The sequence below is a fragment of the Neltuma alba genome, unplaced genomic scaffold (genome assembly GCF_004799145.2).
Source record: "Neltuma alba isolate B1F8T4 unplaced genomic scaffold, ASM479914v2 tig00011958_pilon, whole genome shotgun sequence".
In the NCBI taxonomy this organism is placed as follows: Eukaryota; Viridiplantae; Streptophyta; class Magnoliopsida; order Fabales; family Fabaceae; genus Neltuma; species Neltuma alba.
Window position 1 is genome coordinate 153,447 of NW_021636536.1, and position 24,818 is coordinate 178,264.

General features: G+C 36.5%; 4 protein-coding genes across 7 annotated transcripts; 3 read left to right on the top strand and 1 right to left on the bottom strand.

Moving 5' to 3' along the window:
• Positions 1–1,299: 1,299 nt before the first annotated feature.
• On the bottom strand, positions 1,300–22,044 carry LOC114719912 (uncharacterized). 2 transcript variants are annotated; one of them, XM_028905486.1, is made up of 5 exons: positions 22,040–22,044; positions 7,478–7,490; positions 2,109–2,218; positions 1,975–2,033; positions 1,300–1,826 (listed from the first exon to the last, which is right to left on the bottom strand). In XM_028905486.1, exons 3-5 carry the CDS (start codon positions 2,188–2,190, stop codon positions 1,680–1,682), a joined length of 288 nt encoding a protein of 95 aa, XP_028761319.1. In that variant the 5' UTR covers positions 2,191–2,218; positions 7,478–7,490; positions 22,040–22,044; the 3' UTR covers positions 1,300–1,679. The 2 variants fall into 2 exon arrangements, with proteins under 2 accessions (XP_028761319.1, XP_028761320.1); XM_028905487.1 differs by lacking the exons at positions 7,478–7,490; positions 22,040–22,044 and having other exon boundaries at positions 2,109–2,281.
• Positions 10,809–14,318, top strand: LOC114719910 (cyclic dof factor 3-like). Of its 3 annotated transcripts, XM_028905482.1 has the most exons (4): positions 10,809–10,988; positions 11,148–11,151; positions 11,538–11,784; positions 12,753–14,318. In XM_028905482.1, exons 3-4 carry the CDS (start codon positions 11,650–11,652, stop codon positions 14,061–14,063), a joined length of 1,446 nt encoding a protein of 481 aa, XP_028761315.1. In that variant the 5' UTR covers positions 10,809–10,988; positions 11,148–11,151; positions 11,538–11,649; the 3' UTR covers positions 14,064–14,318. The 3 variants fall into 3 exon arrangements, with proteins under 3 accessions (XP_028761315.1, XP_028761316.1, XP_028761314.1); XM_028905483.1 differs by lacking the exons at positions 10,809–10,988; positions 11,148–11,151 and adding an exon at positions 11,263–11,378; XM_028905481.1 differs by lacking the exons at positions 10,809–10,988; positions 11,148–11,151 and having other exon boundaries at positions 11,263–11,784.
• Positions 16,112–17,178, top strand: LOC114719911 (peroxidase 44-like). The gene is made up of 2 exons (XM_028905484.1): positions 16,112–16,309; positions 16,429–17,178. The coding sequence occupies exons 1-2, from the start codon at positions 16,112–16,114 to the stop codon at positions 17,176–17,178; spliced, it is 948 nt and encodes a 315-aa protein (XP_028761317.1).
• A 292-nt stretch (positions 22,045–22,336) lies between the features above and the next one.
• On the top strand, positions 22,337–24,357 carry LOC114719896 (WUSCHEL-related homeobox 11-like). Its single transcript, XM_028905460.1, has 3 exons — positions 22,337–22,853; positions 23,436–23,611; positions 24,340–24,357. Exons 1-3 carry the CDS (start codon positions 22,337–22,339, stop codon positions 24,355–24,357), a joined length of 711 nt encoding a protein of 236 aa, XP_028761293.1.
• Positions 24,358–24,818: the final 461 nt, after the last annotated feature.

The following is a 24,818-nucleotide window of genomic DNA, read 5'->3' on the forward strand; positions in this document are numbered from 1 at the left end:
TGCCGAAAATTTTATGGGTGGATAGGCTCAAAAAGCCCACCAAGAGTTAGCAGAGTCTCTGTTTTCGTGTTAGTTTGATGAGGGGGTGTTATACTTCTAATATATATTAATCTTTTAATATCTCTTCGTTTTTGTTCTTGATTATTTTAATTGGACTAGAGTCAGCTTGATTCAGTGTTGATTTTGTTTTTCACAATCGCCACTTTATAGAACTCTGTCGATTTTCTGCGGAACATGAAGAATAAGCCACATTTCCATTTCCATTTGCAGATACCGTGGGCTGTTACGTAATTGTAAAATGTGAAAGCAAAAGTGGAAAGTGGGCTACATGCATATGTGCTCATAATTATGAGAGGACGACTAATCCCACAATTCTATGGGATACTTTTTTTTTTTTTTCTCTGTAAAAAACAGAGATAGTTTAAGGAGAATGAGTCAGTTGGATAGTGACAGTAATTATTCCTCCGCAACAGAGGCCTAAGTACAAGTTTAAGACATAGCATTGGGATGATTAGGAATAAAATATTAAAAAAAATTCATAAATTATGAACATTGTGATGCATTTTAAACTTTGTATGAATACGCAGAAGTTATTCTAATCAAAACTAAATTTGTACACAATATTTTATGCCATCACAAAATATCTCCAAGTGAGTTATTGCTCTCACCTCAATAATTAACCTTTGCTATTAATTAATACAGGACTAAATATCTCAAACTACTTCTATAATATTTGATGTACAGAAAAGTGTTTTTTAAAAACTATATTTTTAGGTGCATTTACTATTTTCTTTTTTTAAAACAATATTTTTCTACCTCCTTTTATATTGCCTAAATTTTTATCAAATTTACATAATGGTTGAATGAGAAAGTTTTGTATTTATGCCCCTTGCCAGTATTAGGCAGCATAGTTATTTATGGATAGAAAGAAAGTCAATCTCAAACTCCTTGATTACAAAATACAAATGTTCTCAACTTGGGGCATATAGCAAATGGTTAAATCGGAAGTGAACCTCTATTGGCTATTTTTGGTGAAATAACGTGGCATATAAATAATGAATTTCTCCCTCAGTGGCACTTGGGTGTTTCGAGCAGTCTGTGGAATCCCTCCCATGGATTTGTTTTGTTTAGCGGTAATTATAATGCGACCCGTCGTTATTTCGAGAAGCTTCATATCATCATCATCATCATCATTATTAACCCCAAGTGCTCAAGAATTAATAAAAATTTATGATAGTGCGTGTGCTATTATTCATGATGAAACGAAGCGAAATGCCCAGGCTATCAAATCCAGTCACGAAAGCACTAAAAAATGCATATTCTGCTATTAATAATCTAACTAGAGGTGTAAGAGCAGACTGAAATATGATTAATCTGAGCGATTAACTCACTTATGAGATAAGATCACTGATGTTCTAACTTAACTATCAGATTTGCCTGATTTGATCCTCAAAAGAGGTGAGCTTGGCTTAATTATATGACTAACAGTGAGCTTACATGGGAACTAAGAACGCCAGACAGAACAGAAACTTAAACAGAGAAGACTAAGACAAGCTTGTATTGATTATAAGAGAAGACTAAGACATATCATCAAGATATAATAATATATACATACGTATGCATATTACATATGTATATATCTATTACATCCGTTCCTTTACATTTTCTGGATTCATGAGTTAAGGCTTTCCAGGGGTTTTAGGATCGTGATCTTTATTTGCTCCGGTGCCTCCATAGTCCTGAGTTTCCAACTCCATCCTTCCCTCTATCAATTCTGCTTCTCCCTCAACCTCCGCACCATTTCCCAGTTCCACTGCATCATTCATCTGCAACACAGATCGTCAAGAATTTCAATCGATGAGGCCCAGACAAAAAGAAACTATTTCATAGCTCTCAGATTCATTTAACTTTTTATCGAGAAATATAACCATGCTAAAACGAGCAGAAAGAGAGATGAGAAGCAGAAGCAGTGACCTGAGGTAATAAAGAAGAGAGAGGCAAGGCGTCTTGGAGGTTCATCAGATTCCGGGATCCTGTGAGCAGGCAAGTAAATTGAAGAAAGAGATCCAAAAACGAAGAAAGAAAATACGAGTAAGAAAGAACTTTACTGGTTGCAGGAACAGCAGAGGCAGAGAGAGCGTAAGAGAAAGCCAGGAGCAGAAGGAGAAGAGTGAGGAAGCCGATCTTCATCTGGAAAAAGACGAGAGGTTGAAGACACCTCAATCTGAGAGAGAGAGAGAGAGAGAGAGAGAGAGAGGTTCTTAAATAGGTGGCAGATACATAGGAGTACAAGTACTTGCAATATATATATATAACGGACTTGAATTCCCAACATGAAATTGAAATGCAGCGTGAAAGTCAACTTCTTTTATTTATTTATATACTATTTGCTTTTGCCTCTGTACCTAACTTCTTCATCTCTTCGTTCATCCTTTGCTTTTTTACCTTCCATATATTATTGACTCGAAAAGATTCTTTTCAAGGCCTCCTCTTAATTAACATTTCTCTTGTTTTTTTCAAATATTTGTTGGTGACTTCAAAGACATATGTATATTTCAAAATCGTCCGTGAAATTTACATTATGAAACATATGACTCTTTATTTTATGCGTGGTTGACCAGAGTGCTGGCATGAAAAAGAATCACACCCAGAATAATATAATATTGGGCAAACCACATAATAATAAGGCAGGGAAAACAATAATTATAGCGGGGATAAACACTAAGAAAGTGATAGGAAACAAAACAATAATGAACCTGTTTAATTTAGCTTATTTATATTGAAAATAATAGAAAATGGAAGAAATGGTCTCTTTTTTTAAAGGAAAAAAAAAGAAAGAGGGTGTGTGGGACTGTGAACAGAAACCGTGTGCGAAGTGGGCCCAGAAACGCTTGTTGGTTAGCGAAACAGGACCACCGGTGATTCACTTTATCACCTGGTCACGTGAACTTGTTCACGGCCCAACACTGATCCATATACCACCAATCGTCGTTAATACTTTCAATTATCTCTATTTTAAAAGGCGCGTGGAAAATTAAATTCCACATATAATCATATTTTTTAAATTATAAAAATATCCATGGATGATCTTCAACTATCTTTTTAAATGAATAAAAAGTCACAACCACCTCTAATCCTGCTTTTGGGTTATTTCCAATTCATGACTCATCCCCCACACCAACCACACCATCCCACACTCATCCATCAAACTATCCCCTCTCGCTCCAAGAAACGCAGGAAAAAAAAAATCAATATTAATACTGATATATTAATCTCCAGGCGGAAGAAATTATTCAGTTTTTTATTTCAATATGCGTGAAGACGCTTCTATATGTTTTGAGCCTTCACGCCTGGAGAGCTTTTGAAGGATACTAAACAGTAAAGCTGGTTGCACTTTGCTCAACGAACACGATTCGATCTACAGACAGAAAGGGAGGGCTCAGAATAGTTTAACCCAGTTGACGAGTTCGATGTGCATTTTGTTTCGTATATAAAAAGAATGGTCAATTCTATAGTTTAAGGATCTTCGTTAAGGACAAAAATGGTGGTGTCATAAAATGCCAAACACGATTTGACTTTGAGCACATGACCTCTCGTATCATTCTCTAAATTGAAAGGCTCTCCCATTAACAAAATTAGGCACCACACGTTCACAACACAGACTTGGGGATTAAATACTGTGGCCGCCGACACATATCACCAGGTACCTATGTAAATTAGTGTACCTGTGTTCATAAATTATTACTCGTTTTATATGCAAGTTAATTAATTAACAGTTATTTAATTTAAAACAGTTTTTACGTAATTTTGTCTGCAAATTCAGTACCTCCGCTTCAAATATATTACCGTAGCCTGTTATTTTATCTAAGATTATGTGAGAGAGTTATTCTAAATAAAATATACTTGGGAAGAGTCGAAGGGCTAGAGCCCACAGGAATGCACTGTCCTTTGTTATCAGTAAAGAATGCATCCTGTCCGTAAAAAAAGGCTAAATTATATTGTAAAATATAATGTTATTGAACTAAAATACTTTTAGCTAATGAAGGAATAGAGTGCATTCGAAATGATTTGACTTATGATCGTCATATTTATTGTTGGTGAATAGTAAATACACGCGCACACGCGAGATGAGAAGCCACAGGCTTGCACATTAATTGATGAACAGGGGCGAACTTGGATATTTCCGCCTCGTTTCCCAATTGAAACGTGGCCAACCAAATTCCACCTTGAGCTAAAATAAAGAACTTGGATCTCATGAAAGCCACATAAACTGGGATCACGAGTAGATTGGATTGTGATAAGAAATACCACTCCATTTTTATTTATAAGCGACTTGTTAATTATATATATATATAAAAGTAAGGGCAGAGTTATAAGATTAACACGAGATGATGTTGATGATAGTGTCAGCGGAACAAGAAACATGAAATAGAAGGCTGTGCCACGCATGCCATGAGCCTTCCTTACATCCATCCCTTTTCCACATATTTAATGAAGGGAACAGCTCATCCCTCCAGCGGCGGAACCTTCTCAAAAATAATATCATGTCCTCCATAATATCGTAATAATGTATGATATATATATATATGTATCCTAATATTAGAAATAAGAAACTAATTAAACCCCTAAATACCAATTAATGCTATGAGTCTTGGAAGTCTCACATGGTAGGGTTTGAGTTCGAAGAACTTTCCTTCTTAATAGCATGATCTTTTAGAATTGAGCTTTTCTTTTGATCTTGTGCTCATCATGTTGATACTTTTATTGAGAACCGGCAACTGGAAAGAGGCAGTCATGTAAAATGCTGTAAAGTGAAACTGTTGTAATGTTGACTCTTGAGAAAATGTATTGTTATAGATATTATATCAGAGAATTACACGAGTGTGATAGGATTTATAAGTTGAAAACGGAGTTTGAAGGACACTCATGCTTAGATGCGAGAAGTGCAATCGTAGAGAAGTTAAAAAGGAGAGCAATAAGTAATAAAATAAGGAAAGGTTGAGGACAGCTCTAAGAGTTGGCACCTAATAGTGGACACCCGTAAGCAATAAGCAGTTATTGTGGGGTAGAGTAGTGTGTTTGTGTTGGGAAGCACAATTAAGGAAAAGAGTTTCACAGTTAACGACTCCATGAAGCATACCCTCTTCATCCCCCCGCCGTCGTCATCATAATGTTAGACAACAATATCCTCTGACTCGGCTCATTCTATTTCCATGGCCTTACACACACACACACACACACTTGGGTAGCACACAACCTTAAACCTCCACTTCTTAAATAAATTATGCGTAATCATCATCGAAACTCTTGAAACGCACACACTGTTGAGAGAATGATCATGATACAAGTAAAACTAACAGGCCGGAACGCTCGTTAACAGTGTTTCAGTGTTTCACTAGACCCCCGCCATAAAAAAAAACAAAAAAAAAAGGCGAAATTAGTTTACGTGAGGTGTACGACTGATATACACTGCGGTTTTATATTTGAAAGAATACCTAGATGCAAATGCAAACCTCCCCATAATTCAATATATGGTTCTTGATATAAGACCCATTTAATTAATTTGATTAGATTAAAAAAGTCAGGTAAGTTAGTTAATTATAAGAAATGTAACAAGTTTTTCCTAAAACACCATAATCATATTTTTTAATACTTTCTTTCTTTTTTATACTTGATTATGATTGAGGGAATATCTATAGAGGTAATTTAGAAAAAAAATTAATAAATATGATAAATGTGTTTTATATTTAGAACCAAAACCAACTCAACAATTGAGTCATATATTAAGGACCGAAAGAATACTAGTATATGATTATGTCTTTGTTCCAAGAGACACAATAATAATAAGCTTTGATAATTCCAAATCAAATTGATCAATTGAAATATAACCCTTGTTTATATAGAAGAGGGACTTTAAGTGTACGTTCACCACTTGTTTCACAGATCGCGCGAGTGGGATTCCTTTATCTAGCGGCACTTAGGAAAAACTGGTTAAAGGTACGTATTACTTGCACATGTTTATGCCTCGTTGTATGCAATTTAAAAAAATAAATAAAGGGGACGAGGAAGGAAAGGGAATCAGACTACTGAAAAAGGAAAACGAGACCTTCTGTGAAGCTCATTAATTTGTATATGTTTGATGTGAGTGAAATAAAAATATTTTAAAGAGAGTACGTAAATCACACTAACATCTTTTATTACTACCTTAACGTTTGATGTAAAAGTTAATTGATTAGATTAAAAAAATTAGTTGAGTTAGTTATTTGTAATAAATAGATATTGTCTTTCTTAAAATATCTTATTACTAATCAAGTACATTAGTTAGAATTACTCCTCCGATCCTAAATATAAGACCCTTATACTCACTAGTATAAGGGTCTTATATTTAGGACCGGAAGAGTACTATTTAATGAAACATTTAACATGTGCATTTACTATAAAAACTATCTCACAAAAATAAATAAATATGAGAGACAAAATAAATTTAGATCTTATATTTAGGATCGAATTAAAAGTTAAACCATCTCTTTTATAAAGGGCGATATCAGTATAAAATATGTAATCAGTTTTAAGCTATACAGAATGTCTAGGATATATAGGCCGAAGAAGCAATAGATTAGCTAGCAGATATTGCGATTATTGATTAACCGAATATGTACAGCTATGACAGAATAATTATCTTTTGGATGTTATGCTCCAAATATAAGTATATTCCATCAAGACTTGTCTGTACTGTATACATGTTGCCGTTCCCATTTTTCATTCCGACTTTTTTCTAAATACTAGTTTTAGTTTTACTCGAAACTTATTGTTTTTCCTAATTAGTAACTCGAAACTTATCGTTCGGTGTCTATTGTTCTTAATATATCCAAGAGAGATGAAGAGGTTAAAAAATTGTTAGAATAAATTTTAAATTAATGAGGCATAAAAGTTAAATTCTCGCCCCAAACGAAACCCAGGCAGAGGCGAATATCTTTTGAAATTCAGGAGCTCTAAAATAATCTAAATTAGTTCGCAGCATAATCACATCCCCCAACACCCCCCAAAAAAAAACGAAGGGAAAAAAGGTTCAAACACAAGTTTACTGGGCTGATGGGCCTAATTGGGCCTTTGTGCACAACGTTGTATCCGAGCTACAAGGCGAAGCAGCCGGTGCCGCATATTTATGCCTCAATAAGATGATAAGATTCAGAGTAGAATGACGAGTACGTGGGAAAAACAATGCTAAATCGTGTATTTAATATAAAAACTCATTTTATTTTTATTTTTATTTTAAATATAAGATCTTAATTTATTTTATCTTTCATATTTATCTTTTTTTTTTTCAAGATAGTTCTTGTAGTAATGATACTCCTCCGGTCTTTAATATAAGACCCATTTAACTAATTTGATTAAATTAAGGAAGTTAGGTAAGTTAGTTAATTATAAGAAAAGTGACACATTTTTTCTAAAACACCATAATCATCTTTCTTAATACCTCTCTCCCTCTTCTATTTGATTATGGTTGAAGGAGTATTTATAAGGGTAATTTAGAAAAAATTGATAAATATGAGAAATGAGCCTTGTATTTAGGACCAAAATCAACTCAAGAATTGGATCCTATAATAAAGACCGGAAGAGTAGTTCCAGCCAATACACTTAATTAGTAAAGATATTTTAAAAAAGAGAACGTCTATTTATTACAAATAACTAATTTAACTAATTTTTTAATCTATTCAAATTACTTAATTAGCTTTTATATTCAAGATTGGAGGTAATATATGATAAGATTTTTTTTTTGGGGAAAATCAAATTTTATTGAGAAGGACAAATACTTTTATACGTAAAAAAAGTATCCATAATTCATAAAATTTCGTACACAGAACAGAAAGTATTGATCCGTGAATTTAAGTCCTGGTTATCAACAAATTCTTTAAATAGCATTTTGTTCACTGATTTACGATTTTGTTCTGCATAAAAAATCAGCTTTCGACTCTTGTCTTTTAAAACTCGAATTCTGGAAGAAAATAAAAAGCAACAAAATTCACATGAAAAACCGACAGTATTATGCGTATGACTTATGACGCGAATATAACCTTTGTTTTTTTTTTTCTTTTGGTTGCCGGGGTGGCTCAGATAAATCAAGCACATAACAGAAAACGATGAGATGTGTATGAATCGGAAGACTGGACCATCATGGGATTGAGTTCAACTTTATCTACCCCTTCAAATTTGATAGAGTACACTTGAAATTCCACCACACAACCTCGTATGATGCCGGGACGCCATTTGGTCAAGCCTTGTTCTTTTCCTAACTTCTAATTTAGTTTTAATTAAATTAGTTGTGAATCCCGATCCCGTGCACCGCACAGTCTGATTTCACGACTCATGGGATGCCAGGCGATAGTGTCACGGTTAGCTCGTTAGATTTATTTTTTCTTTTTATTTATGTATTGCCATATCAGCATTTTATTGGAAACAATATTGTAATAAAATTTCCTAAAATTGTACTTAAGCCTATTATTGTCTCTGTTTCTTTATGGAAAAAGGAACGAAATGTGGTGTGAAGGAGGGAAAAAAAGATAGTAGGGCGGTTGACAGCTGACACTTTGACACGTAAAGATGCTATATTTATGCAATTTGATATTTTCTTCTTCTTCTTTTTTCTTTTATTTCTGAAAAATACTATGACATATCGCTCTTCATCGTCGTTACATAAAGTCGGCCAGGATTTGGGAATTTTTAATTCAGATCGCGTAATAAAAATTAAATTAAATATTGAGATTTGCATTTACTTCGCCAGAGTCAGGTACATTGGGCCAATAGTAAGCATGATGATTGATGAAGGGAACGGTGGGTTATATAAGTTTAAAGACATTCTCTTGCAAGCAAATATAATTTTAAAAATATTAACACGTATCAGATTAAACTATTACCTTAAGTCCAGATGACCCTTTTTTTTTTTTTTTACATGCTGAGATAGATTAGGTTTTGCCCCGGACAAAATAAACCAAGCAATAGTGTAAAATCCAATTCTGTAAAAAAAAAAAAAACACACACACACACACACAAAATATGCACGGAGCATCACCAGCAATGTGAAAAAATATTAGCATCGTCACCCATTCTTTAAAAAAAATAAAAAATAAATAAAAGAGTCCATCTCGGTCCCTTAAAACAGGCTTTTATATGAGCTCACTCACCGTTTGGATATGTAAATCCTAAATTCGGAACCCGACAAAACAGATATATTGCGGTGTTTAGGGAGAAGACGTGACAACACAACAATACATTTGTTAAGTGAGAATATGGTTGGAAGGTTGAAAAGAACGGGTGGGTGCCACAGTATGAAAAAGGCATAATTCTCTATTTTACTATCAGATTCCCACCGTTCAGATTCGCATATACATACAGCTTCCTTAAATAAATAAACGAACAAAGGAAGGAAGGAATTAAATGCGAACAGTACATGTTGCTCTCAAGTGTGCGCATCAGAAGCGGAAGAAATAGGAGAGACAATAATGTTAAGCATTGGTGGCTTTTGAAGGATAGGGATAAGAGCCTAAATTATCCGTTCAACCTTTAAATGAAAAGGAATGATTTTTTTTTTTTTAAAAAATAAAGAATAAAACGTGTGGCAGGGACGGCATATAAAAACTGGAAGTGGTGGCGACGGCGTCCAGAATCCGAATCGAATTGGCCGGGCATTTAAAAAGCAAGTAAAAGCCTCAAGGCCCATTATATACTGTCCCTGTTCTTATCCCTTTCCATCCGGCTTTCGCCTCCCTTTTGCTTTTCGTTTCCTTTTTTTGGTTTCTAAATTATCGTTGTTTGGCACACAAAATTTCAAATAATCTTATAAATCAATTAATCACATTATAAATGGTATATTCTGAAACCCGTTGAGGAAGGTGCCGTCAGAAGGCGCCGCCATCAGATCAGCCAAATCAATCCTCGTCCTGACTGACATATTTTCCGTCGACTTCATTACCAGGTTCGAAAAAGAGAGGGAAGGATCGGAGGTTTTGAGGGGGAAAAAAATGAAAGGGTAAAAAGAAGGAAGAAGAAGAAGAAATTGAAGAAGTTTGGGGTGTCCTGCTTAAAAGGCCGTCGGATTGAGGAAGCACGTAACGGAGAGTAACCGTCAAGAAACTCAACGGCGAAAGCTTCCGGTGGGTACGTTGCAGAGCGTGACAGGAGTTTTCAGAACCCTAGAGCGGACCTTCATTATATTGCACGTCTCTCCTCTGCCACAATGCCATCATCACAGAGCAATCCTAGCATGCACGTCCCGCCCGGCCAGCTGGACCGACCTTGATGATTAACCATAGATTCAATTCACTTCAAAATTTTCAAACTCATGCCTTGATTCCCCCCCTTTTTTTTTTGGTTATATTACACGTCCTTTAATTATTTGTTTTGCCAACATACAGATAATTCCTAAAATATTAAATGTTTTTTAATTGATGACGCCCTGTTTTGCTTCAGCTCCCGTGCAACTTAAGATCTGGTTATACCAAAATTGTAATATTTATGATTTTTGACAGCGTTTTTATTTGTATGGATTGATGACGAATTACGAAACTGGTAAAAAAACCTGACAACATGTGACTTGTTTCACAAAGAAGGCGGCAATTGCAATAATTAAGGAGGAGAAAGTGATGCAAATAAGAAATGAGAATGCAAGTTGCAGGACCAAATTGGGATGGGGATAATACTGTATGTACTTGTATAAGATGAGGAGTGAGAAGGGAGGGTGAGCGCTCACCAACAAACGAGAGAAGACGTCTTTTCCCACATTCAAAAGCAAAAAAGGGACGATGGGGGTGGGTCCCCCGCTCCCTCTCTTCACTGGCCACTTCCTAACTCATTGAAGGCGGCGTCAAAAGCGAGCTCCCATGTCGGCCTCAAGCTTTCTCTTTCTCACGTCACCCTCCGCCTCAGCCACTACCGTCTCTTGGTTCTCCTGCTGACTCGGCTGCCACCTGTCTCCTCCCTGCCGTTTCTTCGTATCTCCTTTCTCTCCGTCCTTTCCCTTTTTGATATGCTTCGATGTATATTATATATATCTGCATGAACAGTAGATGGGAGCGGATTTCCCGTCCTGAGGTTGTTGGTGATGTCCATCCGTGGGGGGATGCTTGCTTTGGTACTGAATAAAGGTCGAGATGAGTTTATTATTAAAATATGGAAAAAAGTGATAAGGGAGAGGGATCTCTATTTAATGCGTACGGCCCTATGCTTCCATATCCTCTCTTAAGAGATTATTCTGATTTATCAGAAAAGGAAATCCTTTTCCCTTAAATAAAGGGCCTTTTTTCTGCTGAGGACTCGGATTAGAAAATTGGGGGAAAATAAGCAAGAGAAAATAAAACAGCCAATAAAGCTTAAAAAAGATGGTACTGTGTTTCTCGTTTCTGATGCATCATGTTCTTTGTGCTTTTTGCAGGGACCTTTTTCTTGACAGGGGTTTTTGTGGGTTCTTTTCTTTCTCTCTTTTTGCTACTTTTTATTGGAAGTCTCTCTCGAGAAGTTTTCTTCCCTCTTTGTATCTGCAGCTGTGAAGATAAAAGAAAAGCTCCCTCCTTTTCTGCGTGTATCTGATTCTCTATTTCTATGGGTCTTGAGCTTCTGAGTCTGCATCAACAAACGTGGAATCTCATAAAATAAATGAGCGGTCCTGGAGGTATGTCTCAGAAGGATCCGGCTATTAAGCTATTTGGCAGGAAGATTCCGGTGTCGGAATGTCAGATTCCGGCGACCTCTCCAATGCCTCCTCAGATTCCGGCCAACTCCGGAACCATGGTACATCAATACATACACATACATCCACATCAACCATTTCTGCTCCCTGCTTTTGGTTTTCATTTTCTTGGATTCACTGTGACATGGCCTCTTCGTTAATCCAAAAGGATTGTTCTCGAAGGAATGTGAATTCTGGCTTTTATTAATATATGATGTTTGACATACATATAGGTTAACATAAAGAAAATAGTTTCGTTTCCCAGGCGTGGCGTGTTCGGTTAATCTGGCCTTTTATTAAGTTCTTGTTGGTTATCGCATCATACTTATAACTTTGACCTACGTCAAATTTGGTTAACGTATGCAAAGACCGGGAAAGTAACAGTGTCTGCCTCATCTTCATATTCATTTTTGTCATGGCTTCATGAAGAACTGCAAGTTCTTCATTTTTCTTTTTGTTTCCAGAATCATGCACTTGAGTTACTGGACTATTAATCGTTGTTTCTCATGTTTCCCCCAAATTAAGAACAAGGCATCTTCTATGTGGGCTTTCAGAGGAAGATAAATGGAATATTTGTTTTTTCTGTCGCCAACTGTTTATATCTGGCCTAGTCGTCACTTCTGCAAATTAGTTCTTCTAATCCCTCCTCTAAATCTTGCCTTACTGGGTTCTAACTTCTATGGGATTGGGTCTCCTTCATAGTATCATCACAGGTTCACTAAATAATCATGACTGTCAGGTTGGAAAGTTTACGAGAATTCTTTGTTTCAGTTTTCGTTTTCTTTTTCTTTTTTTTGCGCGCAAGATATGTTGAACTTAGGCTCATGTGTACGGTGAGGCAACTGTCAATCGAGACTGAGGTAATACAGAGCTAGAAATAGTCTTCTCAAAAGTTAAGGTCTGGACTCTGGTAATTGATGCATTATTGATTCAAATATTCGCAGGAGTTGAGATCTCGAGGTTATATAACATGTTGTGTAGCCAATCTTTATTCTAGTTAGATTGTCACTGATTTTGGTAAAAATTTTAGGATGCTTGCAGTCGCTTGAAGAAAACAGGAGTGGGAAGAGTTTGTTCAGAAAACTCTGAGCAACAAGAGGATGCCTCTGATTTAGCGGCAAGTAAAGAAGGGTCCCAACATAATCAGCTAGAAAATGAGCCCAAAGCCTATCCCAAGACTATGGAAGATAGAATGCAAAATAGCAGCACAGATCAAGATAAGTCATTTAAGAAACCAGACAAGATTCTTCAGTGTCCACGATGCAACAGTTTGGACACAAAGTTTTGTTATTTCAATAACTACAATGTTAATCAGCCTCGACATTTCTGCAAGAACTGCCAAAGGTATTGGACTGCTGGTGGAACAATGAGGAATGTTCCAGTGGGTGCTGGGAGACGAAAGAACAAGCACCTAGCCTCTCAGTTTCGCCATATCATAGTGTCCTCTGATGGAATTTCAACCTCTAGGTTGGAAACCTCAGACTCGTCTAGTCACCAACTTATCTCATCTGCTGAATCTTCTGCTGCTTTCAGGTCTTCGGGGGCAATGGATAATGGTATTGTATTGAAATTCGGTCCAGATGCCCCTCCTCTCTGTGAATCCATGGAAACAATGCTTATTATTAGAGACCAGAAAAGGAAAGTTGATGCAGAAAATGTGAAAGAACAATCTTTATGTGGATCTTCAGTGGCGAATAGTAGTGGTTCTGAACTAGTCATGCAAAAAGAGCACGGTGTTACTAATCAGCTTAGCGCATCAAATCAAATGCAATGTTACCCTGTTCCTCCACTGTTGTTTCCCTGGAATCCAGATTGGAACAATGTTGTTTCTATGACCGCAATTCATCAATCTTCAGCGCCAATGCAGTGGTATCCAACACCGTTGATGGCAGTTCCCAGCATGTGCCCACGTGGCGTTCCTTTACATTATGCACCGCCATCATATTGGTCCGCTGGCAGCGGCACAGTCTCGATGGGCTCTAATGGTTGCCTTTCACCATCATCGTCGACAAGTAATAGCTGCTGCTCAGGCAATGGCTCTCCAACTTTGGGAAAACACTCTAGAGATGCAGTCTTGGTAGACGAGGAGAAGTCAGAGAAGTGTGTTCTGGTTCCAAAGACTCTTAGGATTGATGATCCAAATGAAGCTTTAAAAAGTCCTATATGGTCTACATTAGGTATAAAGCCTGACAAGAAGGAGTCTGAATCAGAAGTTCGTAGTTCCAAGAAATTGGAAACCGAAGGAGATGGGAAAGACCGTGTGTTGGGCGTTTCTCAAATTTTGGAAGCTAACCCAGCTGCGATCTCTAGGGCGCATGCATTCCAGGAGAGCATACAATGAGTTTTCCAGCCTCGACATTTCAAATTTTCAATATCTTGTGCATAAATTGCTGGCTTTTGATTTTCATGCAGAAAATATGTTGTGAATGCATCACAACTATGTCAAATCGATTGTAATTTTTAATATTGTACTCACACAGATTTTGATATCAAGCTTATCAGGATATGATGGTTCTTGGCATTACCACAATAATTAGCTAAGATCATCTATTGGGATCTCTTAATCATCCAATAATACATTCCATTATTTTCCATCCCCTAAAATGATTTTAAGAAAGTAGGGTTGGCTTTAGAGGACACTCTATGTGGTGTTGGTTCAATGTTTTTGATTGGTTTCCAACCTGAGAGACTAGCACTATCGAAAAAGTTGAACATGTTTCTCTCTGAGAACACTGTCTGGTGGGGGGAAAATGATCCTATTGAGACTTTTTATATGTGATGCTATGATGCGTGGCATTTAAACTAAAAAACTATCTTTACAGTGGTGGAGAATCAATTTATTATCCTTTTAGAGTTGTCTTTCTTTTATCTTTTGGGGGCAATTTTAGCTTTATCTTTTAGTTGGGTAAGGATGTCATTATCACTGGGAGTGCTTTGAAGTGCGGTTCTTAGGGGGCAAGGCTGACCATCTATTGTACAATGCACTGCCGCTTTTAGCACTTGTGCTTATCATAAAGGGCTTAAAGCCTTGATTTGAGCCTTTGCTTTTTACAGGGAAAAAGGTGCCTTTACAACACCAAGAAACAGAGATTTACCACAGGAATATATCCCTTTATGGCTCACCTCACGTCAAAAGATTAATTCAAAGAGCCCCTTTAATAAAAGCCCCTCGTTTCCCTCGTCAACTAGACAAAGCCAGGTCCTCATCCTCCAAACACTAACTTTAAACCAAGAAAAGGCACTTTTATCGAATGGAAAAGGAGGTGCAGTGGTACAGAATTATTTTCTCATAGCAGCCCTGACATGTTCATGTCTTCGCATATGAAAACGGAGCACCAACAAGGGTTTTCTACACTAATACCGATCCTTCCTAGCCTAGGATTAAGAAAAAGATTAGCTTTGGAGGCCACAGAGACAGAAGAGTGTGTTAGTTTCAGAGTCACGTGACGTGATCTAATTTTGTCATGAAAAGGGGAGGGTGCATCTATAGGGGGCAGTTTGTTCATTTTATGCAATCTCAAGCGCAAGAAAAATTTATGCAGGGGAGAGTTGATGCAGATTGAAATCAAATGTCTTGTTCTGCAAGAACATATAAGACCAAGTTGAAACAGTGTCCTAATTAGTTTCAAGTTTTCAAGCAATGGGCTCCATGTGCACTTACAATTCCCTACCTTCATTTGTTTGGCTTGCCTGATTCGGTGTCGTTTTTCATTCTTGGAGCCTGGGATTTTCCTTTTTCATTTTTTGCCCCAGAAAAGGAGATGGTATTCTTGAATCTTGGGCCACTATAATTCTGCAAATTTTATTGCTTTCGCAACGTAACTCTTGCTTCTCCTTGTATAGCAAAGTTGATATGGATTGTTTCTGATATAGCAAACACGAAGCTGTGGTGCATACTTACGGCAAAGCCAGGTCTTCATATTTTGAAGATCCGTTCATTCCCAGCTGGGGCTTTCCCTATAATGACCCTATGCATACCAGTTGATTAATTCTTCGAAATTGAGATTGCCATTCACGGAATAGGTTGCGAATTTTGGAAGACGCGTCACACAAGTTTCAACATACCTACTGTCACTAAAGCGACATTATAAGAAACTGCTTACAATTCGTGCTTTTACTGTGGAAAATTTTAGAAGAGTCATCCTATTTCAAAGACAAAAACATCAGAATCATGCAAATTGAGGTATATGTCTTCGTGGTTCTCATTGAATTCATATCCATTTTTTGATTGCATTGGCTACTTCTCTTTCAAGTATGCAGCAACCAAGCATCTTCTTCCATATATCCCCTCTTTCCCACTATATATACGCATCCAAATCCCTTCCCTGTGAGGCACACAAAAAAAATTCCCAGAGTAAAAAATAATTCAGAAAGCGCCAGAACTCCGAAATGAAGATCTCATCCATCTCGATCTGCTTCTTTGTACTTGTTCCCTTCGCATTTGGTGACCTTCAGGTTGGGTTTTATAGGTCAAGTTGCCCACAAGCAGAGTCCATCGTACGACAAGTGGTGCAGAAGCGATACAGCAGCGATAATTCCATAACTGCAGCTTTGCTTCGCATGCACTTTCATGACTGTTTCGTCGGAGTAAGATGTTTCATTAATCATCCATGTTTAATCTATTCTTCAACAACAAACTGATGAGCATTATTTCCTCACCTGATGGTATCATTCTTGTTTGTTTGTTTGTTTGTTCATATATAAAGGGTTGTGATGCATCCATACTTATAGACTCCACTGGGAACAACAAATCAGAACAAGACGCGCCACCAAATAAGAGGATTCGAGGATTCAATCTGATTCATGAGGTGAAAGAAAGGCTTGAAGCTGCGTGTCCTTCCACAGTATCATGTGCAGACATCATAACGCTCGCCACCAGAGATGCCGTGGCCTTGTCTGGAGGACCCACGTACGAGGTTCCTACGGGAAGACGCGATGGGCTCGTGTCTGATTATAATGAAGTGATGAGGAATTTGCCATCACCAAATATGACCGTTTCTGAAGCTTCAGAAAATTTCGCTGCAAAGGGATTCACAAAGCAAGAAATGGTGACCCTTTTGGGTGCACACACAGTTGGGGTTGCCCACTGTGATGTGTTCAGAGATAGACTCTCAAACACTCCTGGCCCCACAATGGACCCAGCCTTGTACGTAGAGCTGGTCAACAAGTGTAAACCTGCGACGGGGAAAGAAGAGCCGTTTGTATCCTTGGACCAAGGAACACAGTTCGTGTTTGATAACCAGTTCTATGAACAGATACTTCTCAAGAGAGGCATTCTGCGGCTTGACCAGCTAATTGGATTGGATAATTCTACTAGGGGTTTCGTCTCCGATTTTGCATTCAATCGTGATAAGTTCCGCAAGAGCTTCGTGGACGCAATAATAAAGATGGCGAGTGTTGATGTTCTGGTCGGAAGTGCTGGAGAAGTTCGAAAGAATTGCAAGGTTTTCAATTAATCCACGCAAATTGAGGAATTTATATAAGGGGATCCCTCTCTTGCTCCATGAGTTTTATATATATATATATATGCTGCTGCAACTTAATTTGGGTTGGTTTGTCATTCCCCTGGTATTACTGATGATAATAAAATGTGTTCCTATCTCTTGGTTATATGATATAATATAGAAACTAGCTACAACTAAAAATAAGCAGCAACGTCTGGCGTGCTTCTGATTTCTTTTTCCTTTCTTCTTCACTATCATATCATAGAATGCTGAAATTTGATGATCTTCTGATGGTCGATCGCGCTATGTTTGAGATGCAACTCCATCACCAATGTTAGCACAGAAGCTACACACCATTGGAAAACCATATCTATGTGATTCATAATTCACGTTCAGGTTATATATACATATATATATATATATATATATGTATCACACAACGGATTAACAAAATAAAATTAAAAGAAACCTTATTAATGGGAGTTTTTAAAAGTTTATATTTAATTAATTGAATGAATAAATTATATTGTAATATTATTAATACACGCGTATACATTTCATTGGTCAGATGACAAGAACCCGCATAATAAAACGAGGATGCTTGACATATTAATCAATGATGGTCCTACCGTTTTCATGACTTGAAGTAATAAGCTAAATGAGTTAAAGTGTTGATCTCTGTTACTTTGTTCAGACTTGAGGAGCTCCCTGTGTCCGAGTATCGGAGTGGTAACACGCTGTTTACAAAATTATTGATCCATTTCACACGGTGCTATTTGTAGAAGGAAATTAAATAAGTAAATAATAAAGCATTATCTGACCGAGTTAAAAATTAATTATCATTGCGTTGAAATAATGGATGAAAGTGGAAGTAGAAACTGAACTCAAACGTGTTGCATGAATTGGATAAAACGCGTCTGAAAGCTGAAGGCAGCAGGGGACATTCTTAGCATCCTGCAATGCCGAGGCATTACTAAATATGTGATTAACAATTAATATTACATTTTACTATACTAATTAATTAATAATACCACCTCGTACTTCCTACGAACAACGACTAATTAATAAGCATTCCCAGTCTAGCTAGTTCCATGAATGCTGCTGAATAATATTGCTCATCACAATCATGACCAACATGCATGTTTTCTGCTCCAATTATTACCACCTGAACTTGGTTATATTAATTTCTAGCTAGCTGCTAGAGGCGTTGGAGCTAGGTTACTCAATAATGAATAATGACTAGTCTTTATGAGAATGGAATATAAATGTAAATTATGGAGTAGCAGCAGCAGCAGCAGAGTTTTTCATGATGATGTAAAAGAGAAATTAAAGTATTAAGGAATTGGTGAAGTGAGTGGGGAAAGAGGAAGCAGTGGAGGAGCACGAGAGGGGGGAGGTGGATTATATCCAAGTATATATTATGATCACGCAAATCCAAAGAAAGGTGAAACCACATTGTACAGTGTACTGGTACAAGTGTCTGATGGCCACACTGGATCAGAAGCGCCATGAAACCCCACAACATATGAATATGTTCAACAGGGGAGACACCATGTAGCATGTTTGTTATTCTTTTGGGGCACATGCATTCGGCAATATTCCCAGCTTTTCAAGCCCCTCCCCCCCGGCCCTCTATATTAACAAATCGAACCTTCTTTATTATTTAACCAAGATCTAGCCAACTCCATCACAATAATAATGCTCAATGGTGGCACAACCTTGTTATTCGATTTCTCTTCACCACCACACACACACACACATATATATTAGCTCCTCATGCATGGCACAATACCATGCACGCACTGCAAAAAGCCTCCTCTGTAGTATTCTTAACGGCGCCTTTTAATAAACCAAATACTGAAACTGCTTTTAAAGACAGACTTCCCAGGAAAAGAGAGCCACTTTGACTGAATATAATGAACAAGCAAAAAGAATATATATCCCACCATGTCATGTTCCTGTCGGTGATAGCAGCAAAATGTAGTAAGTAATTAAAGAGGCGTAAATAAGCCAGAGCCTTGCTTTACTCTGCTGTCGTTTAGAGATGGAAAACAATTTACGGCATCACCACAAACGAAAACCCTAATGAAGAAGGTGAAATTATCAGGATCAAGAACGATCACAGAGAGGTTGCCATTTCTGACCTCGATCTAGAATTTAATTACTTTCTACTTTCTTAAATATGATTCCACGCACTACATGCTGTAAGTTTTTCTGGTTCATGTTTATAATGAATGAATAAAGTTTCGGGTTCATATATAATATTGCTACCTGTCCCCTAATTTGAGGTTCTCTTGTAGTTAAATATCATAGCCTCGTTTTAATTATGTATGGCCAGTCACCACTAATTATAGGAGAGAGCTTTATAATTTAAAGCAGCTAGCACTTTTGAAATGTTTCTTTAGCCACTTAAAGTAGGCTCATAATTAAATCATGTGAACCGCAAGTTCCTTTGACTTCAGCTATTTCCGGACAAGGGAGTTAGACGCGTGCATGACCCAAAATAGATATCTCCCATTCGTGTTTCTATGATGCATTTTCAATGAAACACAACTTTAATTCAATCACGAGGATCAAAATAGAAAGACAAGTGAAAAGAAATTTGGTTATTTTATAATTCATGTGATTTATCAGTACAAATTTTTCAATGACCTGCACTTAATATGTGAAACTTCTATGTACTATGAGGCGATCATCACTAACGTGGCAGCTATTAGCTTATCACTTGCCCTCGTATTTAATTATTTATTTCAGAATATAATAACAAATTGATCACCCAATTTGTTGTACACGCAATAGACTTAAGTCTCAATTTAAGTAAAAAAAAACAAAAAATGAAGAACACAAGTTAACTCAGTATATCATGGACACAAGTTCTAAGATAATTTGTTGTTGTTGTTTAACACGACATATATAGTATGCAAAACCTATGAATTTTATGCATGAAGGGCGGATGGAACTCAGGAATCTTTTACACGTTTCAGGAATGTAAAATTAGACCAGTTTTAGAACACTCAGAAAACAATAATTAATCGTCATCCTTCAATTCGCTGTCTTAATCTGAACCTAAAATTTAGAGAAATTAACCTAGTTTTCTTAAAATTCAGAGATTAATTAAAGCTAAGCGAGTCCCTCATTATGTTATTTGGTTTTCAGTAGTAAGCGTATATAAGTCAGTGCGCCATATGCTCGTATGTGGAATAACTTCAATTTGAAGATGGCGAAAAATTGGACCCGTTGAGAAGTTCGCTAAATGAAAAGAAGGTTTATTCAGTAGGTAAATAACTATAAAAACTGAAAACATATTGCGCACAGTTCATCATATATTTTAGAAGCTTGACGTATGCGTGTCAATTTGGGATTTTAGAATTTAGATGAGAATTGAAGGGGTATTTAGTGAAAACCAAATCATGATTAGTAAGCATAAGAAGAGAGTTTTATTTCAATTTATGCAAAATCACTTTTTAAAGTGCTTTTGTTAGAATCCAAACACCCAAAGAAAAATACAGCTCCCATTCCATCTTTTACAACGTCAGATTATCTGTTTTTTTTTCCTTACATCATCACTTAAATATATAGGAAGTAATTAATTAAATAAATTTCAAAGTCATAAGTCCATATGTGATGTTTATTATTCTCCAAGTAATGTACATGTCATACAATGATGCCAAATAGTTATTGATTTCCATGGCAGCTGTAGGTGACCTTGATTTGGTATGGAACCCGATGTGCTAAATTGAAGGGAAAAAATTCAAGTCCTTGCGTTATTTTAATAGTAACTGACTTAACCATTTTTAATGTAAAATGATAAAAAGAAGGAAGGAAGAAAGGAAACAAAGTTTCGACACTATACAATTAAAGCAACGAGCCTATGACCTGAAGAATATCTTTATGAAGTCATGAATCTCGCTTTGAATACGGGTTTTGTGGAATATTTCTGCGCTACCATTTAAATATCAATATATCATACCAGGAAAAAAAATAATAACACGAATTTAAATAATTTAGACGTGAAATCGAGACCATCTTTCTCTCCCTCACACACACACATAATATATATAATTAAAAAACACATATATAAATTCCATTTTATATCCAAGCGGCAAGGACTTGCCTGATCATTTGAAGCTGATGATCTTGCTTAATATCCGACGTCAGTATGTCACTGTATGAGTCCCACACGGACTCATATTCATATTACACATTTAGGTATTAATTATTTGAATTTCATCATCAAATTGATATGAAAAATTACGATTAAATTTTTAAGTCGTTATTTTGTTTTGTTTTCAATATTTAATAATTCAAATTTTGGTCTCAAATTCATTTGGGTTTAGATGGTATGGAGATTACGTACAAATAATTGGATGTCTATGTACCCCCATATAATCATATACTACCTCCGATCCTTATTATAAGAATTAGTTGATTAATTTGAATAGATTAAGAAAATTAACTAAATTAGTTATTTATAATAAATATATATTATCTTTTCTAAAATATCTTTTCTAATCAAGTGTATTAGCTGAATCTATTATTATCACAAGAACTACCTTAGAAATAAATAAACAAATATGATAGATAAAGTGAATTGAGATCTTATATTTAAGACTAAAATAAAAATCAAACAAGTTTTTTTATTAAGAACAGAAGATAGTACTTAATTTTTTCAAAAAAATACTAGGCATATTTTATCCTTTTGAATTTCTCAGCCATTGTGTGCACACGCTAATAATCAATGAGTATGCGTATATAATAAAATCCATAGCAAGTTTACATTTTATACAGTCACATGTATATCTCCACGTGTCTATGTGTAAATTGGAGTATTTGTTGAATGATAAGACAATTGGATTCTCTAATACACACACACGCTCTCTCTCTGAAGAGGTCCAGACGAAAGGACGCTGTAACACTTTGTGAGGCTTCATTAATTTAATTTTCATGTTCTCATTTTCTTTTCACCTAAATGGACATTACGTATTCATTTTTTTAAAAAGGAAAGAGGGCATGAAGGGCAATTATGTAATTAAAAGGCCCAACATTCTGCTCTTGGTAAAGCTAGCCGGTTACTGTGTTCAATGAACAGTAGATATTATATTATATAATGTGTGCCTAGGTTTCAGATGAAGAACACATAGAACTTAAGGCTTGTACAACATTGGAATTAATGGAGGATCAGGGTTCGGAGAGAAGTGAGAGGGTGACAGTGAGGTCAAGGTGGACTCCCAAGCCGGAGCAAATCCTAATTCTGGAGTCCATCTTCAACAGTGGGACCGTCAATCCCTCCAAGGACGAGACCGTCCGAATCAGAAAGCTTCTCGAGAAATTCGGCACCGTCGCCGACGCCAACGTCTTCTACTGGTTCCAGAACCGCCGCTCCAGATCCCGCCGCCGCCAGCGCCAGCTGCAGCAGCTCGCCGCCGAAGCCGTTCATCCCCAGGCGAATGATCACCAGCTTCAGCCTCATGGCGGTGCAAGTGCATGTCCGCCTCCTTATGATCACCATCATCAGAGTAACCCTGCCTCTGATTCTGCAGCCATGGCGGATTATAATGGCGGCTGCTCCTCCTCTTATCTCGCTTCCCAGGAACCTATGGATCATCATGCTTTCTTTCTCTCCGCCGATCATAATATGGGTTTCCCCGAAATCGATCACACTACTTCTGATTTGAGCTTCCTTTCTGGTAATTAATTGCATGTGCATTGTCAGATCTTTCCACTCTTGTCCTTATCGTTAAAATTACAGCTCGTAATATGGTAAAATATTAGCCAAATGACTATATCCAAGTGTACAAAGTTCTTGTCTTTGACGGGTGATTGCTTAGGTTGAAGGATGCAGGAGAATAAAGCGGCGACTTTGTGATGATTTGACATGAAAGCTGATCAGGTGTACTTTCCCGGAATAACATGAAGCAACTTTCCCATTTCAGTTTCTGCCGCTGCTGCTTTTTTGGGTTTCATAGAAACTAGTTCCTCTTTTCTCGTCTTTAGTTAGGCTGTCCCCAATTCCCCCTTTTCGGAAATTTCATGCTGCTTCGTGTATACTTCTTCTCTCATAGTCACATGTACATGTTTTTTTTGGTCAAACAGTCGTATACGCAAGTTGACCAAGTTAAAGGAATAAGAAAAGTTTCCCTGACTACTTTGTCACAGGCCTACGTCTGGCCAAGTATATTCGCAGGACAGAACTCATCAGATCACCCTTGTTTTGTTTGATTTATATATATAGTTGACATACTAGTTAATTTGAATTTCATATGTTTCAGGGAGCATGACGGTGTTTATCAATGGGGTTGCCACAGAGATTCAGAGGGGACCTCTAAACATGAAAACTATGTTTGGTGAAGAGGTGATGTTAGTTCATTCTTCTGGAGTTCCACTTCCTACCAACGAGTTTGGCTTCTTAATGCCGGATTTGCAGGACGGTGAAAGCTACTTTCTGGTAATTATATTGTGGCCATTGTTATTATTCATTGACAAAATATCTGATCAATCCCAATTCAAATCATCACTCTCCAACCATTCCAATGTAACGATGCGTATAAAAATAATTTTCTTGTGAAGTACTACTATTTTATAGCTAAACGCATTTCTTGTGCTATTTATGACTTACGAACAGTGAAATTTGATATGGATTTAAAATTTTATGTGAATACTGATATTGATTTTATTATGAAATTAATTAATAAACATTTTATATATTACTCCTCCGGTCCTAATTATAAGACCCAATTGACTTATTTGAGGAGATTAAGGAGTAAGTTAAATTGGTTATTTATAATAAATATGTTGTCATTCCTAAAATATCCTTGCTAATTAAGTATTTGGCTAAAACTATCATTATTAGAAGGATTATCTTGGAAAAAAATGCATAAATATAAGAGACAAAATGGATTGGGGTTTTATAATTAGGACCAATAAAAGTCAAATAGGGTCTTATAATAAGGACCGGAGGAGTAAAGTTATTCATAAGACAGGGAAAACGTTGAGAAATATTAATTAAATGAGAGGATTCAGTGCATATTCTGGTTTAATTTGATTCGAAAACAGATGTGTGAAAACCCAGCTAATTAATTGGATCCATCTTAGGGTAGAAATTAAACGATTCCAAAAAGTGTTGATATATATTGGAAAACTAAAGATTTAAAGATTGTTGAATTGGGATTTCAGGTCTCAAAGGCAGCGTAGGAAGGAAAATGAACCGAAGCAGCTACCAGTAGAAGGAAGGCCACCTCACTCTAGATATCTTCAATTTCTCCAATTTCCTGTCCGATGCTCCCTTATATTCTTCATATATATATATATATATATATATATCCTTAATATTCTATCATGCGTGTGACCTAAATATAATAGAGCCCCTCATCCATATATGTATGTATTTATAACCTCTATGGAACTCCTCATATATATCTCCCTATCTCTGAATTCCCACCAGCAATCTTATATATATTAAGTGTGTTTCTTAATTAACCTGTCCATGTTGTTTATTTACTTTTGTGTTTTTCCTAATTAATTCCATGCGTTATGAATGTAAGACATGAATTTTTGCTGTTATTCGTATGAAATTTGCGGGATAATATATATAGTTCATTAAAAATGCACAGACAAAACTCAAATTATTAAAGAAGCTAGAGTGAGGTTGATGA

Excerpts from the sequence above, each read along its gene's own strand:
- LOC114719912 (XM_028905486.1), bottom strand. The coding sequence starts at position 2,190 with ATGAAGATCGGCTTCCTCACTCTTCTCCTTCTGCTCCTGGCTTTCTCT. Across the intron at positions 2,034-2,108 it reads CTCTGCTGTTCCTGCAACCA|GATCCCGGAATCTGATGAAC; the intron begins GTAAAGTTCTTT and ends GCCTGCTCACAG. Across the intron at positions 1,827-1,974 it reads TCTCTTCTTTATTACCTCAG|ATGAATGATGCAGTGGAACT; the intron begins GTCACTGCTTCT and ends TCTGTGTTGCAG.
- LOC114719910 (XM_028905482.1), top strand. The coding sequence starts at position 11,650 with ATGAGCGGTCCTGGAGGTATGTCTCAGAAGGATCCGGCTATTAAGCTA. Across the intron at positions 11,785-12,752 it reads CGGCCAACTCCGGAACCATG|GATGCTTGCAGTCGCTTGAA; the intron begins GTACATCAATAC and ends TAAAAATTTTAG.
- LOC114719911 (XM_028905484.1), top strand. The coding sequence starts at position 16,112 with ATGAAGATCTCATCCATCTCGATCTGCTTCTTTGTACTTGTTCCCTTC. Across the intron at positions 16,310-16,428 it reads TTCATGACTGTTTCGTCGGA|GGTTGTGATGCATCCATACT; the intron begins GTAAGATGTTTC and ends TCATATATAAAG.
- LOC114719896 (XM_028905460.1), top strand. The coding sequence starts at position 22,337 with ATGGAGGATCAGGGTTCGGAGAGAAGTGAGAGGGTGACAGTGAGGTCA. Across the intron at positions 22,854-23,435 it reads TGATTTGAGCTTCCTTTCTG|GGAGCATGACGGTGTTTATC; the intron begins GTAATTAATTGC and ends CATATGTTTCAG.